The sequence below is a fragment of the Penicillium verhagenii genome, assembly GCF_028828195.1.
Source record: "Penicillium verhagenii strain IBT 33310 chromosome Unknown utg000005l_segment0_segment0, whole genome shotgun sequence".
Lineage (NCBI taxonomy): Eukaryota > Fungi > Ascomycota > Eurotiomycetes > Eurotiales > Aspergillaceae > Penicillium > Penicillium verhagenii.
The window spans coordinates 4,117,574-4,137,020 of NW_026643169.1; the positions used below are offsets into that span (position 1 = coordinate 4,117,574).

Consider the following 19,447-nt stretch of genomic DNA (forward strand, 5'->3'; position numbering starts at 1 on the left):
AAAGGAAGGGCTTCACAACTACAACTACAACAACAACCAAAAAGAGAAAAGAGGATTAGTGGTGCACGTCCATACCACGCTGCAGCGAAGACTCCAGGTCATTCAGGTGGCCACCGCCGGCGGCAGCTTCCTGAGGTCTGGGGTCCTCGGCCTTCCAGCCGCCCTGCTGTTCCGGGATGGGAACATTGGTCTGCTGAGACATCTGCTGTTGTTGAGCGGAGTGAGCCTGGGACTGGCCGCGCACGGTGTTACGGAAGCGAATGACCTCGTCGAGGATCATCTGGCGCATATCGTGGACCTCCTCGACGACCTCGAAGTGGAAGTCGAAGGTGGTGGGGCATGTGGGCTCGTCGGAGGCGTCGTGCCAGATGTGCAGGTAAGGGTGCTCGAGGGCTTCCTCGACGGAGATACGGGAGGAGGGATCGAAGGCTAGCATGCGGTCCAGCAGGTCCAGGGCATCGGGGTTGGCGTTGGGGAACAGGCGCTGGAAGGGGATCTTGGGCATGAAGGGCAGGTTGCGGACGTATTCCTGGGCGCGGGGGGAGCCGATGCGCGCAAGAGTGTCTTCGTTGGGGGTACCCAGGTAGTGCAGGATCTGGTTCAGCTGGTCGACGTAGTCACGGCCCTTGAAGAAGGGACGGCCGCCCAGGAGTTCGGCAAGAATACATCCGACTGACCAGACATCGACTATAGTTCGGGTTGTTAGGGAAAAATTGTTCGACTTGGGGGGTTTTTGGTTATAACGTACTGGCCTTGGTGTAGCTCTGGAAGCTCAACATGATCTCCGGAGCACGGTACCATCTTGTCGCGACGTACTCGGTCATGTAACCGGCGTTCTCCTCGGGGTCAATGGAGAAGCCACGGGCCAGACCGAAATCGCAAATCTTCAGCTCGCAGTCGGCATTGACAAGCAGGTTACCGGGTTTCAAGTCACGGTGCAGCACGTTGGCCGAGTGGATATACTTGAGACCACAAAGGATCTGGTAGATAAAGGATTGGAAATGCGCATCGGTCAAGGGCTGTCCGGAACGGATGATGGCCGCCAGATCACACTCCATCAACTCTATAAAATTGTCAGAACACATTCCCATCGCATACATATCATGCATGGAACAGAATGCCACAAACCCTCATAGAGATATGTTTCGTTGAAGTTGTCCGGTCGGGGGATGTCCATATCGTAGAGGCATGTAATCTAAGGAGGGGTCGCGAGTCAGCTTTGAGATCATGTTATCGGCGGAAGGGGGAGGGGGGAGAGCGACGTACATTGCGGTGGCCCCGGAAGTGCTGGAGCAGCTTAATCTCTCGCAGGGCTCGCTTGGCGAGAATCTTTTTGCTGAAAACGTTGGTGACCTTCTTCACGGCGACACCCTCACCAGTCTGAATGTTGGTCGCAGCACTATTGGAACGACGTCAGCTCTAGGCACCCCCCACACCACCACCAGGAATAACACCACCACGCGAGCTTCGGGAAAACAGATTTTCTAGCAGAGAACGTACCAGACGATACCGTATGCACCTTGGCCCAGCTCTTTGGTGACATTGTACTGCTCATTCACGACGAAGTCCTGGTTAAAGACCTTGAAGACCTTGCGACCTTGTAAATCAGCCATGATGGAAAGGAAATCTGCGCCAGGGAGGGAAAAAGAAGAATAGAGGGAATTTAAGGGGATCAAGAATGAAAAACGAAAGAAAAAGTCGAGAACACGAAATTGAAAAAGGGGACTCGACGTGTGATGAGAAACAAGAGCCCCGCAGTCCCCGCGGGTGATCGGAGTGTCGGGTTCCAAGGAATTAAGGCCACGCAAGTATAAAGAAAATCATCAACGTTTCATAATATACAAAAGAAATTATATTTAATATATTAAAAAAAATTTGATATGAATAGATTTATTCTTCCGACTTTGTCTTGCTTCTCTCTTTCAATGAAAGTACCAAGTATAGACCTCCTTTTCTCTTCTTTCTCTTTGTTGCCGATCCTCTGGTCCAATAGTAACATTTTGCTAATCAGCCCTACCGTACCTCGTATTATACAGAGTCCACTGGAATGTCACTTATTCTTCAATCCAATCTTACATAATAGAAATATACTACGAGTTAATTAAGTAAACAGTAGTAGATAATTAAAGTAAATTGAACAAGTAATGCGGTATGAGAAAGGGGTAAACAAAGAGGGGCGATATGATCTCATCACCTCTTCTGGCGCAACCACAATCGATCTGAGAACTCCCTTTGATAGTATCTGAATTCCTACTACTAGTACCTATCAGGATTTCTACGTCCAATGATTCACTGGATTCACGTATTTGTTTCATTTCTTTTCGTAAATCGGTGACACATCTCTACATACCCCTTCTCGTATCAAATGCTTCTCGAATTCCCATCTTAAAGAGCGTTCTCCAACCGACGTTCCTTACGCAAGGCCTTGAACTTGATCCGTGCCTCCTCAAGGGGAATCATAATACCCTGCTTCTGTGTCGCTGGGTCATCGCGGTTTCTGATATTGACGGATCTAGTTTCCGCCTCGTTTGCTCCCACAACTGCAACATATTAGTATTGAGAGCCAAAGTAATCAAGAACGAACACTTACCCAAGATGAAGCCGTACTGCTGGATCTGCCCGGTACGGATCTTCTTCTGCAAGGTGTTGCCACTGACATCGATGTCGACATTCAATTTATCAGCCTGGAAGATCTTTTGTAGCTCCTCAGCGTAGCCGTAGACAGCCGGCATCACGGGAACGATCAAGATCTGCCTTGGGTTCAACCAGAAGGGCCATTTGCCAGCAAAATGTTCCGTAAGAATACCAAAGAAGCGTTCAAAAGAACCGATGATCTATTTTACAAATATGTCAATATCGGTGTTGATCAAGAGCATTGAACTTTTTGGACTTGGCCTTACCGCTCTGTGGATGACGACGGGGCGTGCACGACCAGCAGGCAACTCATTGGGATTGCTCTTAGCCTGTGCCTCCTCACCCTCCTTCGGTTCTTCCGTCGTCTTCTTCTCACCCTTCTCATTGGTGACGTACTGCATATTGAAGTTGATCGGGGCCTGGTAATCCAATTGGATAGTGGCGCACTGGAACTCACGCTGCAGGGCATCCGCAATGGTGATATCAATCTTGGGCCTACTTCTCGTCAGTCTCTTTCAAACTAGGCCTAATTCCTAACCCCCCGGGGGAAAACAAACCCGTAGAAAGCGCCGTCACCCTCGTCGATAATCCAATCGTCACCCTTGAACTTGGTCATGGCCTTTTTGAGTTGATCTTCGGCGTAGTCCCATGTCGCAAGCTCACCCAGGTACTTGTCAGGGCGAGTAGACAACTTCAGCTTGAAGGTGAAGCCGAACAGACCGTAAATTGACTGTAAGAAATCGAACAAGCCTTCGATCTCCGACGTGATCTGATCTTGAGTACAGAAGATGTGGGTGTCATCCTGTTGGAACTTGCGCACACGGGTCATTCCTGAAAGGGCACCACTCGCTTCAGCTCTGTGGAGCACACCAAAGTCCGCAATGCGGAGGGGCTGAATTGCACACACGGTTAGCCAAAGACCAAAGACCAACGCTCCAAAGATCATGCTCAAGCGACTCCGTCGAGTAAGAATTGATCCTTGTTCTCAAAGTAAACGTACCATCTCCTTCCATGATCGGACGCGGTGGCCCCATAAAATGAAGTGACCGGGGCAGTTCATTGGCTTCAGAGCCCACTCGCGTTTCTCAACATTCAGCTCTATAAAATTGTCAGTATTTGACAGGCATATATCAGAAGTTTTCAAGTTCCATACTGAACATGTCCTCAGAGTAATGTTGCCAATGTCTGTTCACGCCGTTAGTCAACACTTCACATAGTGATAGCATATAATCAAGAGGGCTTCTTACCCACTGGTCTTCCAGATGCCCACATCATACATGTTGGGTGTTTGGACCTCTTGGTATCCACGCTTCCGGTATTCGGACCGGAGGAGACTTTGAATAGCATTGAAGATTTTGGTTCCGTTGGGTAAAAGGAAAGGACAACCCGGTGAAACATCATCAAAGAAGAAAAGTTCTTGCTCCTTGCCAATTCTCAAGTGGTTTCGCTTCTCTGCCTCCTCAAGGAATTTCAGGTGATCGGCCATTCCCTTCTTATCCGGGAATGCAACACCACGAATACGCTGCAAAGACTCATTGCTTTGGTCTCCTAGCCAGTAAGCCGCGCTCGTTTGCATAATCTTAAACGTCTTTACTTTGCCAGTGTTTTGAATGTGGGGTCCACGGCAGAGATCAACCAGGGTACCACAGCGGTAGACTGTGCTCGATTCACCAGTGACCAACTTGTCAATGTAGTGCAGCTTATACTTGGAGTAGGCAAACATCTTGCGGAGATCCTCTTTTGAGACATCCAACCGATCAAACGCCTGCTTCTCCTTGAAAACGGCTTGGACACGCTTATCAAGCGCCGGCCAGTCAGTCTCTCGGACGACACGACCTTCAGGCATGGCCATATCGTAAAAGAAACCTTGCGCAGTCGGGGGACCGTGGGATAGGAGACTGTTGTATTCACATTCGCAACCCTCGCCCAATCCGTGAGCAGCAGAATGCCAGAAGGTCGAGCGACCCTCGGGGTCGCTGAATGGAACCAAGGACACGGTGCAGTCGCCCTCGAGAGGTCGGTTGAGGTCCCACAATTCACCGTTGACCTTTGCAACAACGACATTGGCGCTAATATCCTTCGGCACGTCACGCAGGAAGGAGCCAGGGGTGGTCTCGTAGGCCTTCGCGGGGACCTGAGTTGCGGGGTTGCCGTTACCGATGTCGAGGGTAACGTTGATCTCAGGATGATCTCGGTTTTTGGTGTTCTCAAGATGCTTCTGCCAGAGCTCTTCGAAAAAGTTGTTGCGCTCAATCATCCATTCGGGCAGGACGTCGGGGGCGGGGGCCTTTTTCACTTTGGCATCGTTTGGCGGGGCAGCAGCAGCTGGTTTGCTCTGGGCCTCGGCAGCAGGCCGCACGGGGAGATCCTTGGGGGCTTCGGAGGCCATTTTCAAGTCCCTCGGGGGGTGAAGCAAAGGAATTGACCGAGGAGAATAGAAATGGGACCTAGAGGTATCTGATCTTCTAATCGCGATTGGGAAAATAATGTGAGTCAATTTGGTGATGGGAGGGGCGGGCGGTGAGTCATGTGACCGTGATCTGCCCTGGCTAGCGACGCTTTACCGTATGAAGTTTCCTCCACCCGAAAACTTCTTCGCCCAAGTCCAACCTCCAAATCAACCATCCAGCACAATGTCTTTCCGTGGTGGCCGTGGCTCATTCGGCACTGGTGCCAACCGGGGTGGTTTCGGCGGTCGTGGTGGTAAGAAATTTCCCCGCGAAACCAATTTAGGGACCGAATTGAAGCTAACGAAATTTTTTCCGGGTAGGTCGCGGAGGATTCCAGCCGTCGTTCGGCCCCCCAGCCCAGGTCTTTGAAATGGGTTCCTTCAAGCACGATTGTGAGGGAGAGCTCGTCTGCGAGTCTATCAACCCCAAGATTCCCTACTTCAACGCTCCGATCTACCTCGAGAACAAGGTATGCTGTCGATCGCATCCCCCAATTCAGGCAATGCATACTAACAATCCCAAAGTCGGAAATTGGTCGAGTTGAGGAAGTTTTGGGCGCAATCAACAACGTTTACTTCACCGTGAAGCCCAGCAACGGCATTGTCGCTTCCTCATTCAAGCCTGGTGACAAGGTCTTCATTGGCGGCGACAAGCTGCTCCCTCTGGAGAAGTTCCTCCCCAAGCCCAAGGCTCCTCCTGGACCCAAGGTCAAGCGTGCCGGTGGTGCCCGTGGCGGTGCTCCCCGTGGCCGCGGTGGCTTTGGCGGCCGTGGCCGTGGTGCCCCCGGAGGTTTCTCCCGTGGTGGCAGCTTCGGTGGCCGTGGTGGTGGCCGTGGTGGTAGCTTCGGTGCTCCCCGTGGAGGTTCCGGTGGCTTTGGTGGCCGCGGTGGCTCCGGTGGCTTCTCTCGTGGTGGTGGCCGTGGTGCTCCCCGTGGTGGTGGTGGTTTCCGTGGTGGTAGCGGTGGTCGCTATTAAGATATCGCTGCCTGACTATTGTGTCTTCTTACGGCGTTTGGGGGATTCGGGAGCTTTTTTTGCAGGAATACTTCTTTTTTTCTTGTGCATCCTGACACAATAACTGCTTCTCTGGCTGCAGAGACTGTAGAATATATCCAGTCATAAAATCTGTTCTATATATGCTGCTCCCGTTCTTCTTCTTAAGAGAAACTCTCTCACTTAACTACTATACAAGTGATCATGAAATAAGAAGGTCAAATACTAGGAGTAACTAGTTAGTTAACTCCAGATGTCTAGTACTACTGACAAAGAACTGCTACAGTTTGACGGACAAATCAAAGAGCATGTGGCTGGAATGTGGCGTAGTGTGCACCGCCTCGCGGTTATTGCTTTTCGGGAAATGACGTTGACCGCTCTACGAATCTGTGCGTCCGTCAACACTCGAAGCAGGATTGGCGGTGATTTTAACTTCCTCAACCCTTTGACATTTCTGGAGCCAGAAATCGTCTTCTATCCCGCTTTTTGTATTTTCTTTCTGTCCTTCCCTGAGCATGTCTCGCAGAACATCGACTATGGCGTCGAGCGAGCCCAGCAGCGTCCCGCCTTCAAACGACGGAGGTCAGTTTGCGATCGACAGTGCACCCCTCGTGAAATGTCCGCTCACAGGTTACAGGCCAGCAAAAGCAGAAGATGCTTCTCTCTGAAGAGCACGGTCATTTTAGCATGGTGAAGTGAGTATTTTAAGTCTACCTGCCGCTGCTTACTCTGCAATGCTCTCTTCTAACGTTGCTCGCTACTAGAGCTCTCCACCTTGCCGATCTGGTTACTGAGTTGAATGGTAAGTGTTTCTCTTCGACCCAGAGTGATGACAATTGAACTAGATTTCTGACTATAACTTACAGGTTTCTGCGGAGGCAAGTTCCAGCCTTATTCTAAATTTGACATTATGCTAATCGTCGGAGCAGTCATGTCAGTTTTCTCGTCCATGCGCTATTGTCTCGGAGATCCTACAGACTACGGTGCCATCTGGGCTGCTCTCGCCTTTATGCCATTTGGTCTATTCTTTGACTTCATGGATGGAAAGATTGCACGCTGGCGCAAGAAGTCATCCCTGATGGGACAGGAATTAGACTCGCTCGCAGATCTGGTAGGAGAAATTATCCGGTTCGCCCAACAATTTCCATGGTACACGCACTAACGCTTTGGGGGTGCGCTACAGGTTTCTTTCGGCCTCGCTCCCGCAGCTGCCGCCTTTGCGCTCGGTATCCGCACAAACGTCGACCACCTCATCTTGGCCTTCTTTGTTCTGTGTGGTCTCACTCGTCTGGCCCGATTCAACGTCACCGTGGCTGTTCTGCCGAAGGATAAGAGCGGCAAGTCCAAGTACTTCGAGGGCACACCCATCCCGACCACTCTTTCTATTGCCGCCCTTATGGCCTACTGTGTCTCTAATAGCTGGACCCACGACAACATTCCCTTCGGACTCATTGCCGAAGGCACCGCTTTCGAGTTCCACCCCGCTGCTTTGCTGTTTGCCCTGCATGGTTGCGCGATGGTCAGCAAGACCATCCACATCCCTAAGCCATAAATGAGGTCAAATTTGGTCGGGTGATCTAGCTTTTCATTTTAATTTTGGAATGCCTGGGCTTGTCTCAACAGTGTGACAAGTGACCACGAAAATAAAGAACGCGAGAATTCTTTTGTCTATAGCCAAGCCGAATCATCTCAGTCTACTTAATTGAGAACGATTTATGGGGAGAAACTTTTTTTCAAAGTGATTAAAAAAATGAAAGCGTAGTCCACGAAGTTTCTAATTGATATTTATGATTATGTTTGTCCTATGCCTGCAGGCCACTGACTCCGTCATATCTGCATAAAAAGAGCCTCGGGGAATTGGCCTAAGATCACTCAGCAGATAGCGTCCTTCTCTTTTCTCTGTTCTTCTTAGGCCTAGCTTCTCTTCAATTTACTACTTGTCTTGATCTATGCCCGGTCCCGAGGTCATGTGTATTCGACTGGGCTGCCTAGAAAGGCAAGAGGTGGATATTATCATTCCGATTTGAAAACTTCAAATATTGAGTTTACGATCCAATTTGACTTCTATGTACATGCATGATATGATCACCAGCCAACTAACGAAGATATAACTTTATATCCTCACCTGGGCACATGCACATGGTGTCTTTCCTAGGTCATCTTGATAATTCTCAGAAGGTTTTAACAAGAACCTTGTAACCTTGACAAATACCCAATCCACATGCATGTTTTAAGTATACATACCTATATGTATTCACTACCACCTGGAAAGGTGACGGTCGGTCAACTGTAATATGCATATTGTCATATCCTACATCCTCACATCAGTCTGGGCATGACCTCAGGAATCTCCAGATGTCTCCAGGGCTACATATCCTATGTAAGCTTCATCTCCATTGTAAATTTCGTGGTTCCTCCGCTTCAAATTTTCATAGGCCAACACTTGGCTTTTGGGAAATCCATGGCTTTGTGGCCCATGACCTGGTAGGTACATAGTAGGCTTCCTTAGAAGGTTCGATACACCTGCTTAATTGATTATATGGCCATCATCTGCCACATACCTTGCCATCTAGTAAGTTTGGACGGGCGCGTTCAGCTGGGTAGTTTGTACCAATGGATGTTCAAAACTCCATACAGGTTATACCTCAAGTGCTCCTAATATTTATCTCCACTCCGCCCACGGTCTCCTTCCAGATGTCATGTTCCATTGCAACAGCCACAGAAGACAGACTGTTTATTCAGGGGAACCAGCGGGTATCATCGGAATCCGCATTGTACTATCAAATGCCACAATCTCATATCCCCCCATCTCTGTAATCCGAGTCTTCCGGCCCGAATACTTCTAGAACGATCTGTCTCTGAGATACCACATTATTAATGAATACATGTGTACTGTACACTCGGTACGGAGTGAAAAAAGATACATCAGAGTCCGAAACCCCACGCCAACAGACAATGGAGTGGTTCTAGACCCTGACCAAAGGCCCCATATGCCAAGTCAACGATCCACTTTAAGGGTTTCCAGTCCAGAACAGCCGAAGACCCCAACTGGCCTGTTATACTGGATGTAATGCGAGGTAATGGAGGCCACAGAGACCAGATCAGAATTTTCAATGTTGGTTTTTGAAATGTTTTTTTTACATACTATGTACGGACGTAAAATGTGGGTTATGGTTTTTGTATAGTCAACTGTTTTCAATTTTGTTGGCTCGGCGCAAGGGGCCCGGTTCCAGATATTTATTTTTGCGCGGATTGGGACCGGGCTAGTGAGCGCCACAGGCTCGAAATACATTGGTGGTGAGTCAGGGTCCGCTGAGAGGTCTTGGTTCCAAGTTTTAGAATGCTCAAATGTTGGTCGATGTTGCCATACATGTATATTTACGATGTGTACAGATATGTAGCCAGTGTTTGTTCAAATGTTTTGATCTTGGCTAAGTGGCCGGTGAAATGATGTGATTCTCGCGGATGTGGTGGGCCACGTCCAGATATATGCATAACGTCGATAGACTGGACTCACTTTTGGTACTATGAAAGATAGGCCACTGTGTATGAGTAGATTATTCATAGCTACTATTCGAGACCAGATGACCTCAAGATGCTTTCTGGATGAGTTCTCGTGATGAGTTGCTCCGTACTGATCATCTAGTCTATCAAAGTGGCGGGGTCATGCGACGGGAATATAGTCCACAGCTCGTGTGATTTTTCAAAGCACATACATAATCTGCATAGATGTACCTCATGCAGATGGTGAATCAAATCCACGATATAGTATGTAGTAAGGCTAGGACCCTGTCTTAGATGACCAGCAGGATTATCTGCAACATTGAATGCATGGTCCCTACATGTATCCAGCCTTGGAAACTCAGTATCTGATGAATGTAAACAAGAGAGCGTATGATAACACTCGGTATCTATACATGTATACTCCGTACCTGCATCTCTCAGGGTCCAGGGCTCAAGTGCTGCGATTGGTAAATAGCCGAGAAAAGCAGGGCCAACATGTGCTTAAAAAATTTTAATCAATTTTTTGTGTTATTGTTTGTGTATGTAATTTATGGGCTTGGAACCGTAATTAACCGAAATCGACAGCTCATTCATTGGAGACACGATCCACTCGGGAGTGGCCGCGTAAAAACCGTGGTCCGTGAAAAGGGGCAAAATGTTTTTGTTTTTCTCTATGTTTTTCTCTTTCTCTTTCTCATCCATACTAATGTTCTGCTAGGATGGCATGAGTTGTTATGATTAGTGCAAAGTGGCCCTTTGCATCAAGATATAGTTCGTAGCTTGTTGGTATCGAGAAGCCAAGCCTCCTCGGTCTTAGCGTTGAAAAGTTCCCCCCTTCCCCCGGACACGGCAGGGAAATTACGCTAATGACTTTCATTTCCCTGAGAAAAGAACGGCCAGTACGGAGTAAGCGCTGCCTAGCAAATTCTGAAGTGTTCCGGTATTGATCGGTAGCACGTGCTCCGGTCCGATATACTTCCAACTTTTTTTTTTCTTTTCTCACCCTTTCTTTTGTTAATACGGCACGAGTCTATCATATGTATGAATATCCTATAAATGTTGACATGAAAGAAAGGCTACGTAAGTGTCAAATTGGATTCCAGTGTGGATGTCTGGTCCTGTGGCGAATAACGCAGGGCCTCGCAGATCCGAGCATCTGTACGAATAAGGTCACACCAGTCAGGGACAAATCTAGAAGAGGATTAGATCGGAGTTGAAAGGATCCACTAACCGGCCCGCGTTTGATGAATTTGGCAAACGATCAACTGCAGGTTCCAAGGGTCAAGAGGCGGTGCCTGATGACTCAGCTCTTTGTCCAAATATGATTGGCTTAGAATCGAGGATGACGGCAGGCCACTATACAATACATACCATACATGTCATACATAGCTTACATTAGTACACATACACCCCGTACCGTGTTTACGGGGAACAGACCCCTTGACCCTGAGCAAGGACCCCGTTTCTTCTTTCTCCCTGAAGATTGACTGCTTTCCTCGCCTTCCTTTTTTCCTTTATTCACACTCGTTAACAAAAAAGATAATCAAAGGGACCACTCTTTCATCGCCCTGAGCCATATCATCTTGACCCTGATCAACTTTGACCCTCCAGTTTTTAACTCGACTGGTCCGATCCTCCGTCGCTTCTCTCTCAACACAGCTGAACCAAGAAGGGGCAACATTCACCCCCTCAGTTGTTAACATCTTTGTGCTACCGGGCTTTTGATATCCCGATTCCTCTCGCTCACCGACACACTCTTTCTCCTTCGTTTCTCTCTTCCGACCGTGGATTCCGTTTGGCTCGATCCATATCGACTATCTACATAGCGGATCCCAAGAGTCTCACAACAACGCGACCGAACAACATCCCGTTGGGACGGAAAGCCTTCTTCTCCCAGGCAATATTTGTTGTCAACCTTGACTACAGAAGTTCTGCAGGGTGACGCCGGTCGTTTCCTCGTTCTTCGATTTTTTTTTTTTTCCATTCTCTTTCGCTTCACCTATCGTAACGACTGTGTCTGCAGCGGTGTTTACTCTTTTGACGCGACTCGACTCTTCCCCAATATATCACCATGAAATTCACTATTCGAACCGCTTTGTCCTTGTCGACTCTGCTTTTCGCCACGGGCGCAATCGCTACGCCCTCCAATAATATCGTACCACGAGCCGAAACCCTTGTCGGTTGCTACAGCAGCTCCGATGGCCTTTCCAACAAGACCTACTACGAATATCAGAGCTCAGGATGGTGTCTAAATAACTGCGAGGAAACCAATGCAGCCGCTTTCGCTTTGACAGCTGGTGCATACTGTCTATGTGGCAATGAATTACCCCCAACTTCAGACAAGGTAGCTTCAAGCAACTGTAACACAGTCTGCAATGGTTGGCCGGAAGATAAGTGTATGCCTTGCTTCAGCAGCTTGCTTAAAAAGACTAATAAGGTTACTGACAATTCTCAGGTGGTGGAACTGGTTACTTCTCAGTATACACGACAGGGTTAGACCCCGACGTGGAGAGTGTATCATCTTCCTCGACGGACAGCAGCAGTAGCAGCAGCAGCGGCACCAGCAACTCAACCGCATCTGAAACTACGAGTGCAGGTGGTAGTGCAACTGTCAACTCCGCCGGTCAAACAGTATATGTGACAGATACCAGCAACAATGACGCCGCTGCCGCGGCCCAATCTTCCCAGCAGGCGGAGGAACAGAAGCAGAGCAAGACTCATAATACGGCCGCCATTGCTGCAGGTGTTGTGGTCGGTGTAGTGGGTTTGGCTGCCATAGTTGGAGCTGCCTTCTTCTTCTACCGAGCCCGCAAGCAAAAGGCTCAGGGATACCGTGGCGGTCGTGACTCAGGACCGTCGTCTATGACAGATTCGCGATTCGACGGCCAGTATATGGCACAGCGCCGACAAAGCAACGGCAGTATCGATGACGATCACGACTTCTCTCGCCGAATCCTCCAGGTGACCAATCCAGATCGCTAGATTGTCGGAATGCAAATTGTATCATCTTCTTTATCCTTTTAACCACCTCACATAACCGCCACCTTCCTTCAATCCCGCCCTGGTTTTATGAGAGCCTCTCTTCTTTCCTCGTCATGTTTTTACTCGGGTTATTTAGCGGAGTTACGATATCCGAAAGGCATGTGACTCGACCCGATTCGGTGTCCATATTTTTTGATTTTGCTTTGAATTTGAATTTCCTTCTCGCGGCCTTTCTCAACATGAACGTGCTTTGGTTTAGCCACAGACCAAGATGTCCTAAGTCCTGAAGATTCTCCCAGGTGCCATAGGAACATTTACCATGTACCTGTGCGTGTCTTTCCGTCAAGTATTTTCTCCTTGGATGGAGCAATTTTTGACTGGACTTGTATCCCAAAAAAGGCCTTTGACCTCAGCTTTATCGATGCTCGCGTTTCAATGAGCAAACCGTTCCTTCCAACCTTTTTTTTTTTTTTTTTTTAACCAACACGATTTCTATTGAACAGCTTATTTTCTCAAACCGCCCTTCGGCCGAGTTTGATTTTTAGTCCAACATTATACTAAGCATGAACAAACATCTCTTGTCCTGGATCCATGGATAACTCAACGTAGGGAATTTTTATCAACCTGTACCTCCTGTGGATGTGTGCTCCGTTACCATATACTTTTGAAGTGGGTTGATTCTACTACCAGACCTAGATAGTAGCCCATGCCGATACGCAGTTCTACCATACAGTTTTCTCTCGCCAAGCAGTTGATCCCAGCCTTCTCTAGAGTAGCCTTGTCTCGCCTGCTTGTTTGAGATCCAATGATCTGGTCCCTGGAATGCGGGGTTTCAACGTCGTCCCAAGGAACCGTTCCTCTCTATTTCAACACGTACAGCTCGACCTGACTCGACTCCGTGCATCATACTCACCTCACCACCATTCCCAGACATTGAGCGCTTTCTCTTCCTGGCCATACTCCTCTCACCACCTACCTTTACCGTCCCCCATAAAACCCAAAGACCCTCCACAATGCCCCGCAAACGCAAAGCCTCACTCCCATCTTCCGAGCCCTCAACGACACCTCTACAATCCTTAGTCCCAATCGAGTCCTCAACCAAACCACCCTCAACATCAACATCAAAACAAAACCCCTTCAAACCCTACCCCGCCTCAAAAGTCTACCGCCTCATCGAACCAGGACCCACCCTCCTCGTCTCAACCGGCTCCCTCGCCGACAAAACCCACAACCTCATGACCCTAGGCTTCCACATGATGCTCCAACACTCCAGCCCGGCCCTGTTGAACATCTGCCTCGGCCCCTGGGACACAAGCTTCGCCCTCCTCTCCCAAACAGGCTCCTGCGTCCTCGCAATCCCCGACACCACGCTTGCCGAGTTCGTTGTGGATATCGGGAACTGCTCCGGCGACGAAGTGGACAAGTGGACGAAGTTCGGGTTTGAGGCGCTTCCGGCTGCGAAGGTTGAGGCGCCGCTTGTGGGGGGCAATGGGGTTATTGCGAATATTGAGTGTGTGGTGCATGATCGGGCGATGGTTGAGAAGTATAATCTTTGGGTTCTGAAGGCTGTTAGGGCGTGGGTTTGTGATGGGTTTGAGGGGAGAGATGGGGTTGGGGCTATGAGGATGTTGCATCATCGGGGTGATGGGAGTTTTGTTGTTGATGGGACGGTTTTGGATCTTAGGGGGAGGATGGTTAAGTGGAGGGAGTTTCAAGATTGAGGACTGATTCCAATAATTTCTGATATTGCTGTGTTGCTTGTTGCACTTCAATGTTGTATCAATTGATGCTTCAATGCACTGATAAAATGAATTTACTACTAGTATATACTACCTAGTAGACAACATTCTTTCAGTCTGGTGTTTTTATTATTTCAAATGTTCAAATGTCCAAATGTTGAGGTCTCTACTATACTTGCTTCTTAGTATGTAGTAATCAAGTACATATAGTACATGTAGTTATACATAGACAATCCCCGCCGACATTGAATTGTACTTGAACGTTTGAAAGATCTAAGGTTCAAAAGTCTACATAGTACAGTACTACATAACTAAAGTAAAAACGTACTTAAACATCAATATACTGCTTACTCTATGATTCATGGTTGTATCTAAGTACATATACCTCGAGTCAAATTCAGTCCAAGCTTGAGCCTGCAGGAGCCGCACGAATTGACCTCAAACTTAGGAATACGCATTAATTAACCAAAATATTCTCACTTTACTTCTTTCAAACTTAACCTCTCTAATCCAATCTCGAATAGGTCTTCTCCCCTGGCAAGGTATACAAACGCCGAACCCAATGCAGAACAAACCACTTCAAGCCTACAACGCATCTCCCTTCTAACCGCCAAACTACGGCAAGCCCAGCGCAAAAGGAACTAAAGCAAATCCACCGGCGCTTCACCAACCCAAACAATCCCAGCAAATATCCAACGATCCAGCCCTGCAGCCAAAAGCCACAAGCCACAAGCCACCAAGATCATTCAATTGATCCGAGCGTTCCTTTCAACACCCACTTTGAATTCCAACAACCACCCGAAATGGAATCCCTTACCAACACCAAACTGCCTCCCCCTCAACTCAACCCCCATGACATCAGATACAAGAAAGACAGTCGCAATCAATCGCATCTCAAAACCCCGAAGCCCGAATTCACGGATGAAGTGGGTAACAAAGCGCCTCTGAGGTCATGGACGGATAATTGAGACAATTAAGACATTCGCGACAATTGGTCGACCGTTGACGGCCCAATCTCGCGCTACTACGGAGCACACACCACCCGCTCCGAAAGGAATGTAGATCTGTTCGCTTTCTTTGTGACCTAGTCGGATCCAAAAGTCCAGCCCAAGTCCATGATGATCGCCACCGTGGCCAACGGCGCGTGCGGTGGGAGGCGGGGGGAATCCCGAGCGGTCAAGTTGACCAACATCCCCATTCAATCAATTGATGGTCTGTTTTGTGGAGACGATCGTAGGAATCGGACCTCAATCGGGATTTTTAGATTGATGGTTTACTAGTCGGTAGCCACTTGCTATCCATGTCCATATCTGCGCCCGCAATTGTCCCCTCCAACTTCCTGATTTGAGTTGGTTTGGTATCTAGAACGGGATGAGGGGGATGAGTGGGGGGGGGGGGGGGGGTTGGATATCGAATTTCCGAATCCGAGTGATGAGCTAATAATCTTGTTCCAACTGTACATGGTATGGATCTGCTTGGCTTTTGGTTCTACCCAGTTTATTTCTGTTTTTACGAGTTGGCAGTAGATTTAAGACATTTGTGATATCATTTCTGCGAGGGCACATGTGCAGATGTCTCCGACGTAAAGGGCCAAAGATCTCGGAAATTTTTATAGATTTGGATTTATCATTCGGAGATACGTCGGTCTGGTTTATGTCGATCAGATGGCGATCCATGTTGTTCCAAGGTCCCAGACTCCCAGATTAGGAACCTTAGAACGACACAGTATAACCCGCAATTGGAATCAAATAAATGTCTCAATTTGAACGTTAGGAACCTTGCAAGATAGAAATTCAACTTATGCCAACAAGTTAAGTCGATTCGAGCTTCCCAAACCAAATCCATATCCCTGCACACTTGAACCTCAGTAATGTACCTTCCCGAACCCCCGTCCTGTCCAGTAGTCCAGCCTCCCCAGCCTACATGTAGTCCAGAACCCAACAACCAACAGGAGAAATAAAAAACCAAAGGCCCGCATGAGACTAAAATCACGGGTAGCGCACGGAACAAAAGCCATCCCTCACCAACACCAGAATAACAGCCTCCTGTGGATCCAACTAATCAACTTCTATGCGTTGTCAATGGATCCAATCTCCCCCCTCCCGCGCCAAAAAAAAAGCCCATCTGCATTTATCTCTCCTCACGCAGAAAATTCGCCTTATTTCGCATATTTGTACAGAGTAAAAGGTACTTTCATTACGTCTATAGGGCTGCACGTACTCTACACCAGCGAATGAGCGGTGTCCGTGAATCCAACAGCGGCAGTGGAGCAAGACTCGTACGCGCTCTGCCGGCGGCAGGAACATGATGTCATTGTGCGTTGAGTGCTGCCAAAGGGCCCATTGCGGTATTCCTATAGGTCGGAGCGATCTAATTGTCACGAAAACGGCGGGGTCTTGCAGTTGAGGGGGGGGGGGCCTTTGTGTGCTTTTGGATTGAAATCGAGGAGGGCCGGGGAGTTGTTTGATTCGTGGGGGTGGTTGCATTGTTGGTTTTTATTGGGAAGTGGAGGGCGAATGGATTGGATGCCGGATTCAGGCGTCCCATTCATCTGGTTCAGGCCAGATTAGTGAAGTTCAGCTTGGTTGGATTTGGTGTGCAGGGCTGAGGATTAATTTCCAAGGTTGCTGGATGCGTGAGGGAGGTTAATTAGCTGCATTGTTGGAAAGATTGAGCGACTTGTTGCGTATTGGTTTTATTCCGTCTTGGGATGGATGTCTTGGTTTAGTGCGTTCAGGTATATTTTGCTAGGATGTCAGTTGAAGGTGCTTGGGCCGATGGCTACGTCACTTGGTAATTGGGTAATTGGGAAATTTCGCGATTCATCACATCACTTAGACCTCATGTGCTGGGATTGGAGTGGGAGACGCATTAGGGTAATGGAGTCAACCTTGGTGGAAAAAGTCAACTAGCAGGGTCATTGTGTGTACAGAGGTTAGGAGAGATCTGCACTCCATGTGGTTTTTTTTATGGAGGAATGAAGAGTACATGTGGAAAAGGTCCGGAGTAGTTATGAAACCGGATGAATGTCTTCATGATGCATATGTCCATTAACGTAGACAGCCGGCCCTAAAGCAGAAATCACAAGTCCGAAACGAGTCTCTCGATCAATGCAGAGAGGTCCACAGCTTCTAGAACTACTACATACGGAGCACACCCACAACCTCTCAAACTCCTTCAGGATCCCGTCAAAATTCCCATATATACTCCGTACATAGATAGCAACAAAGCAAGCACGGAGTATCTGATGAGAAGTGGCACCGCTAATCTTCAGCCCCTCGACAAGTCCCATGTGGCAGTGGCAAAAGGTTAATCAATGCTGAAACACAGGGCTTAATGTCTGTTCGAGTTGGAGCTCAAACTCCGTCCAAGAATAGTAACTTCGACCTCCGCATCAACAGGGATCTGAACCTGAAACCAACGATCATCCCGACGGAGAAGGAGCCGTTCGTTTCGGAGTTTGTTTCTTCGCCATGTACATCGGATTGCTCTGACTGGGTGAGGATGGTGGGGAAATGATGTATGACTGCATGGGATAAAAATACTTTTTGAGCCCACGTGTAAGCAGAATGGCTGAAACGAAATGAGTGGATGGGGTTAGTGGGAAGGATTGCAGTAGCTTTGCTTTGCAGTGCAGCTGGGCTCCACTATGAGGTTGGAATCCTTCTCAACGCCTAGCACGGATTAGGATGATATTATGGTTAATTAGCATGAACGTTGATATGATTTAATATTTAATCTATTTATTTATTATTATTTAATATTATAATTAGTTTTTTTTTCTTTCTTTATTTCTTTATTTTTTTCTTTTTCTCTTTTTTTTTTCATTTAATTAATCCCCTCTTTAATTAATCATCAACACATGGTCGACAGGGTTCCCATTCCTTCATCCAAGTCCACGGGTTTTCCACATGGGAAATGAATGGAGGAGGAAATTCCTCAAATCCTGCATGTACACCATCATCTCAGTCTTTTACCAATCGGGCATCGGCTAATCCTTCACCTAAAATTCCCGGTATTATCCAGGCACAATGCAACGCTACGGCTGGAGCTCTACACTATTGACCTTGGCCCGAATCCTCATTGATCCACGACCATCTAGCTTCCAAGCTCTCCCCTATTCCCCCTTTACCTCGCATGAGATGAGTTACTACATACTGCCTAATCCAGGGTAAACAAACAATCTCGCGGGCTTACCAGTCAAGATTCGACTTTTGATCAACGCTGTACCCGAATGTCCGGGTCATGCAATCCTTCAACAGAAAAGGACAAAAAAAAAAAGCAACGCTCAAGTCCGGCGTCTTATCTCAGGTTCTCCAGCAAAGTCGCCTCTTCTCCTCTTCAGCTCCATACCTCATCTCATTTGGTACCTATTTATTTGTTTTGATCAGCAGTCAGAGCGTCCTAAAGCCACGTTTTCCAGCAATCTACTTCATCTGCTGTTCGTGATTGGTACATCGGTGATGAGAACTTAGTCTCCATCAAGCTTGACCTCGGGCCCATCTCGGGGTGGCCTTCATTCTTCCCAAAAATGGCAATGGGTGCTGCAGAGTTACTCCGTTTCAGAATAGAAAGTTTCCTGCACGTAGTCTTGCGATCCACCTTGGCCATGCCATGTGTTTTTCCTACTCCAACTGTCTGTTTTCGGATTCAGGAAAACCACATGGCACGATCGTCGTGACTTTTGATCTTTGAAACGCCCTGTACCATGCACCTCCTGCAGCTATCGGGTCGCCCCGACAGAGGTACCTGGACATGTATACGATGAACTGGGTTTGTTAGTTGCCACTAAGCGTATCTCACTGCATCTATATTGTCTCAAACTATTCCCGTTGCACATATGTACATGTACTTACTTGTACGCTGTAGGTACCCACTCCCACAGACCCCATATCTCCGGTAGTACACATTGAACCGGTGGCACAGACCGCGTCGTTGTAGCGATGATCTTCAAGAATGAGCACTGCTGGCTTCTGTGGCTTTGTGGCTTCAACCTTGAGCTCTGTCAAGCTTGAAGAGAGAAATGAAGAAACAGGAAACTAGAATCCCGGGAAAAAAAACTTGCTTCGAGTGTGCTGCTCCTATCAATTTTGAATTCGCCACCACAACCTCTTATTCTATATGATCAATGCAGTTCGATGTAGCG

At 48.0% G+C, this 19,447-nt stretch overlaps 6 protein-coding genes across 6 annotated transcripts; 4 read left to right on the forward strand and 2 right to left on the reverse strand.

Annotated features, from left to right (window-relative positions):
• Positions 1–55: 55 nt before the first annotated feature.
• On the reverse strand, positions 56–1,613 carry mpkA (mitogen-activated serine/threonine-protein kinase SLT2; the record flags this gene model as incomplete). Its single annotated transcript, XM_057164437.1, has 5 exons — positions 56–687; positions 749–1,063; positions 1,129–1,195; positions 1,267–1,399; positions 1,501–1,613. The coding sequence occupies 5 exons, from the start codon at positions 1,611–1,613 to the stop codon at positions 56–58; spliced, it is 1,260 nt and encodes a 419-aa protein (XP_057023118.1).
• A 772-nt stretch (positions 1,614–2,385) lies between these two features.
• On the reverse strand, positions 2,386–5,023 carry N7466_005041 (threonine--tRNA ligase THS1; the record flags this gene model as incomplete). The annotated part of the gene is made up of 7 exons (XM_057164438.1): positions 2,386–2,540; positions 2,591–2,834; positions 2,901–3,129; positions 3,192–3,526; positions 3,635–3,732; positions 3,788–3,819; positions 3,882–5,023. The coding sequence occupies 7 exons, from the start codon at positions 5,021–5,023 to the stop codon at positions 2,386–2,388; spliced, it is 2,235 nt and encodes a 744-aa protein (XP_057023119.1).
• A 244-nt stretch (positions 5,024–5,267) lies between these two features.
• On the forward strand, positions 5,268–6,058 carry N7466_005042 (H/ACA ribonucleoprotein complex subunit GAR1/NAF1; the record flags this gene model as incomplete). Its single annotated transcript, XM_057164439.1, has 3 exons — positions 5,268–5,337; positions 5,405–5,553; positions 5,609–6,058. 3 exons carry the CDS (start codon positions 5,268–5,270, stop codon positions 6,056–6,058), a joined length of 669 nt encoding a protein of 222 aa, XP_057023120.1.
• Positions 6,059–6,591: 533 nt separating this feature from the next.
• N7466_005043 (CDP-diacylglycerol-serine O-phosphatidyltransferase) lies at positions 6,592–7,628 on the forward strand (the record flags this gene model as incomplete). The annotated part of the gene is made up of 5 exons (XM_057164440.1): positions 6,592–6,658; positions 6,714–6,771; positions 6,841–6,878; positions 6,943–7,187; positions 7,260–7,628. 5 exons carry the CDS (start codon positions 6,592–6,594, stop codon positions 7,626–7,628), a joined length of 777 nt encoding a protein of 258 aa, XP_057023121.1.
• A 4,023-nt stretch (positions 7,629–11,651) lies between these two features.
• Positions 11,652–12,562, forward strand: N7466_005044 (uncharacterized protein; the record flags this gene model as incomplete). Its single annotated transcript, XM_057164441.1, has 2 exons — positions 11,652–11,976; positions 12,036–12,562. The coding sequence occupies 2 exons, from the start codon at positions 11,652–11,654 to the stop codon at positions 12,560–12,562; spliced, it is 852 nt and encodes a 283-aa protein (XP_057023122.1).
• A 1,013-nt stretch (positions 12,563–13,575) lies between these two features.
• Positions 13,576–14,283, forward strand: N7466_005045 (flavin reductase family protein; the record flags this gene model as incomplete). The annotated part of the gene is made up of 1 exon (XM_057164442.1): positions 13,576–14,283. The coding sequence occupies one exon, from the start codon at positions 13,576–13,578 to the stop codon at positions 14,281–14,283; it is 708 nt and encodes a 235-aa protein (XP_057023123.1).
• Between the last annotated feature and the right edge of the window lie 5,164 nt (positions 14,284–19,447).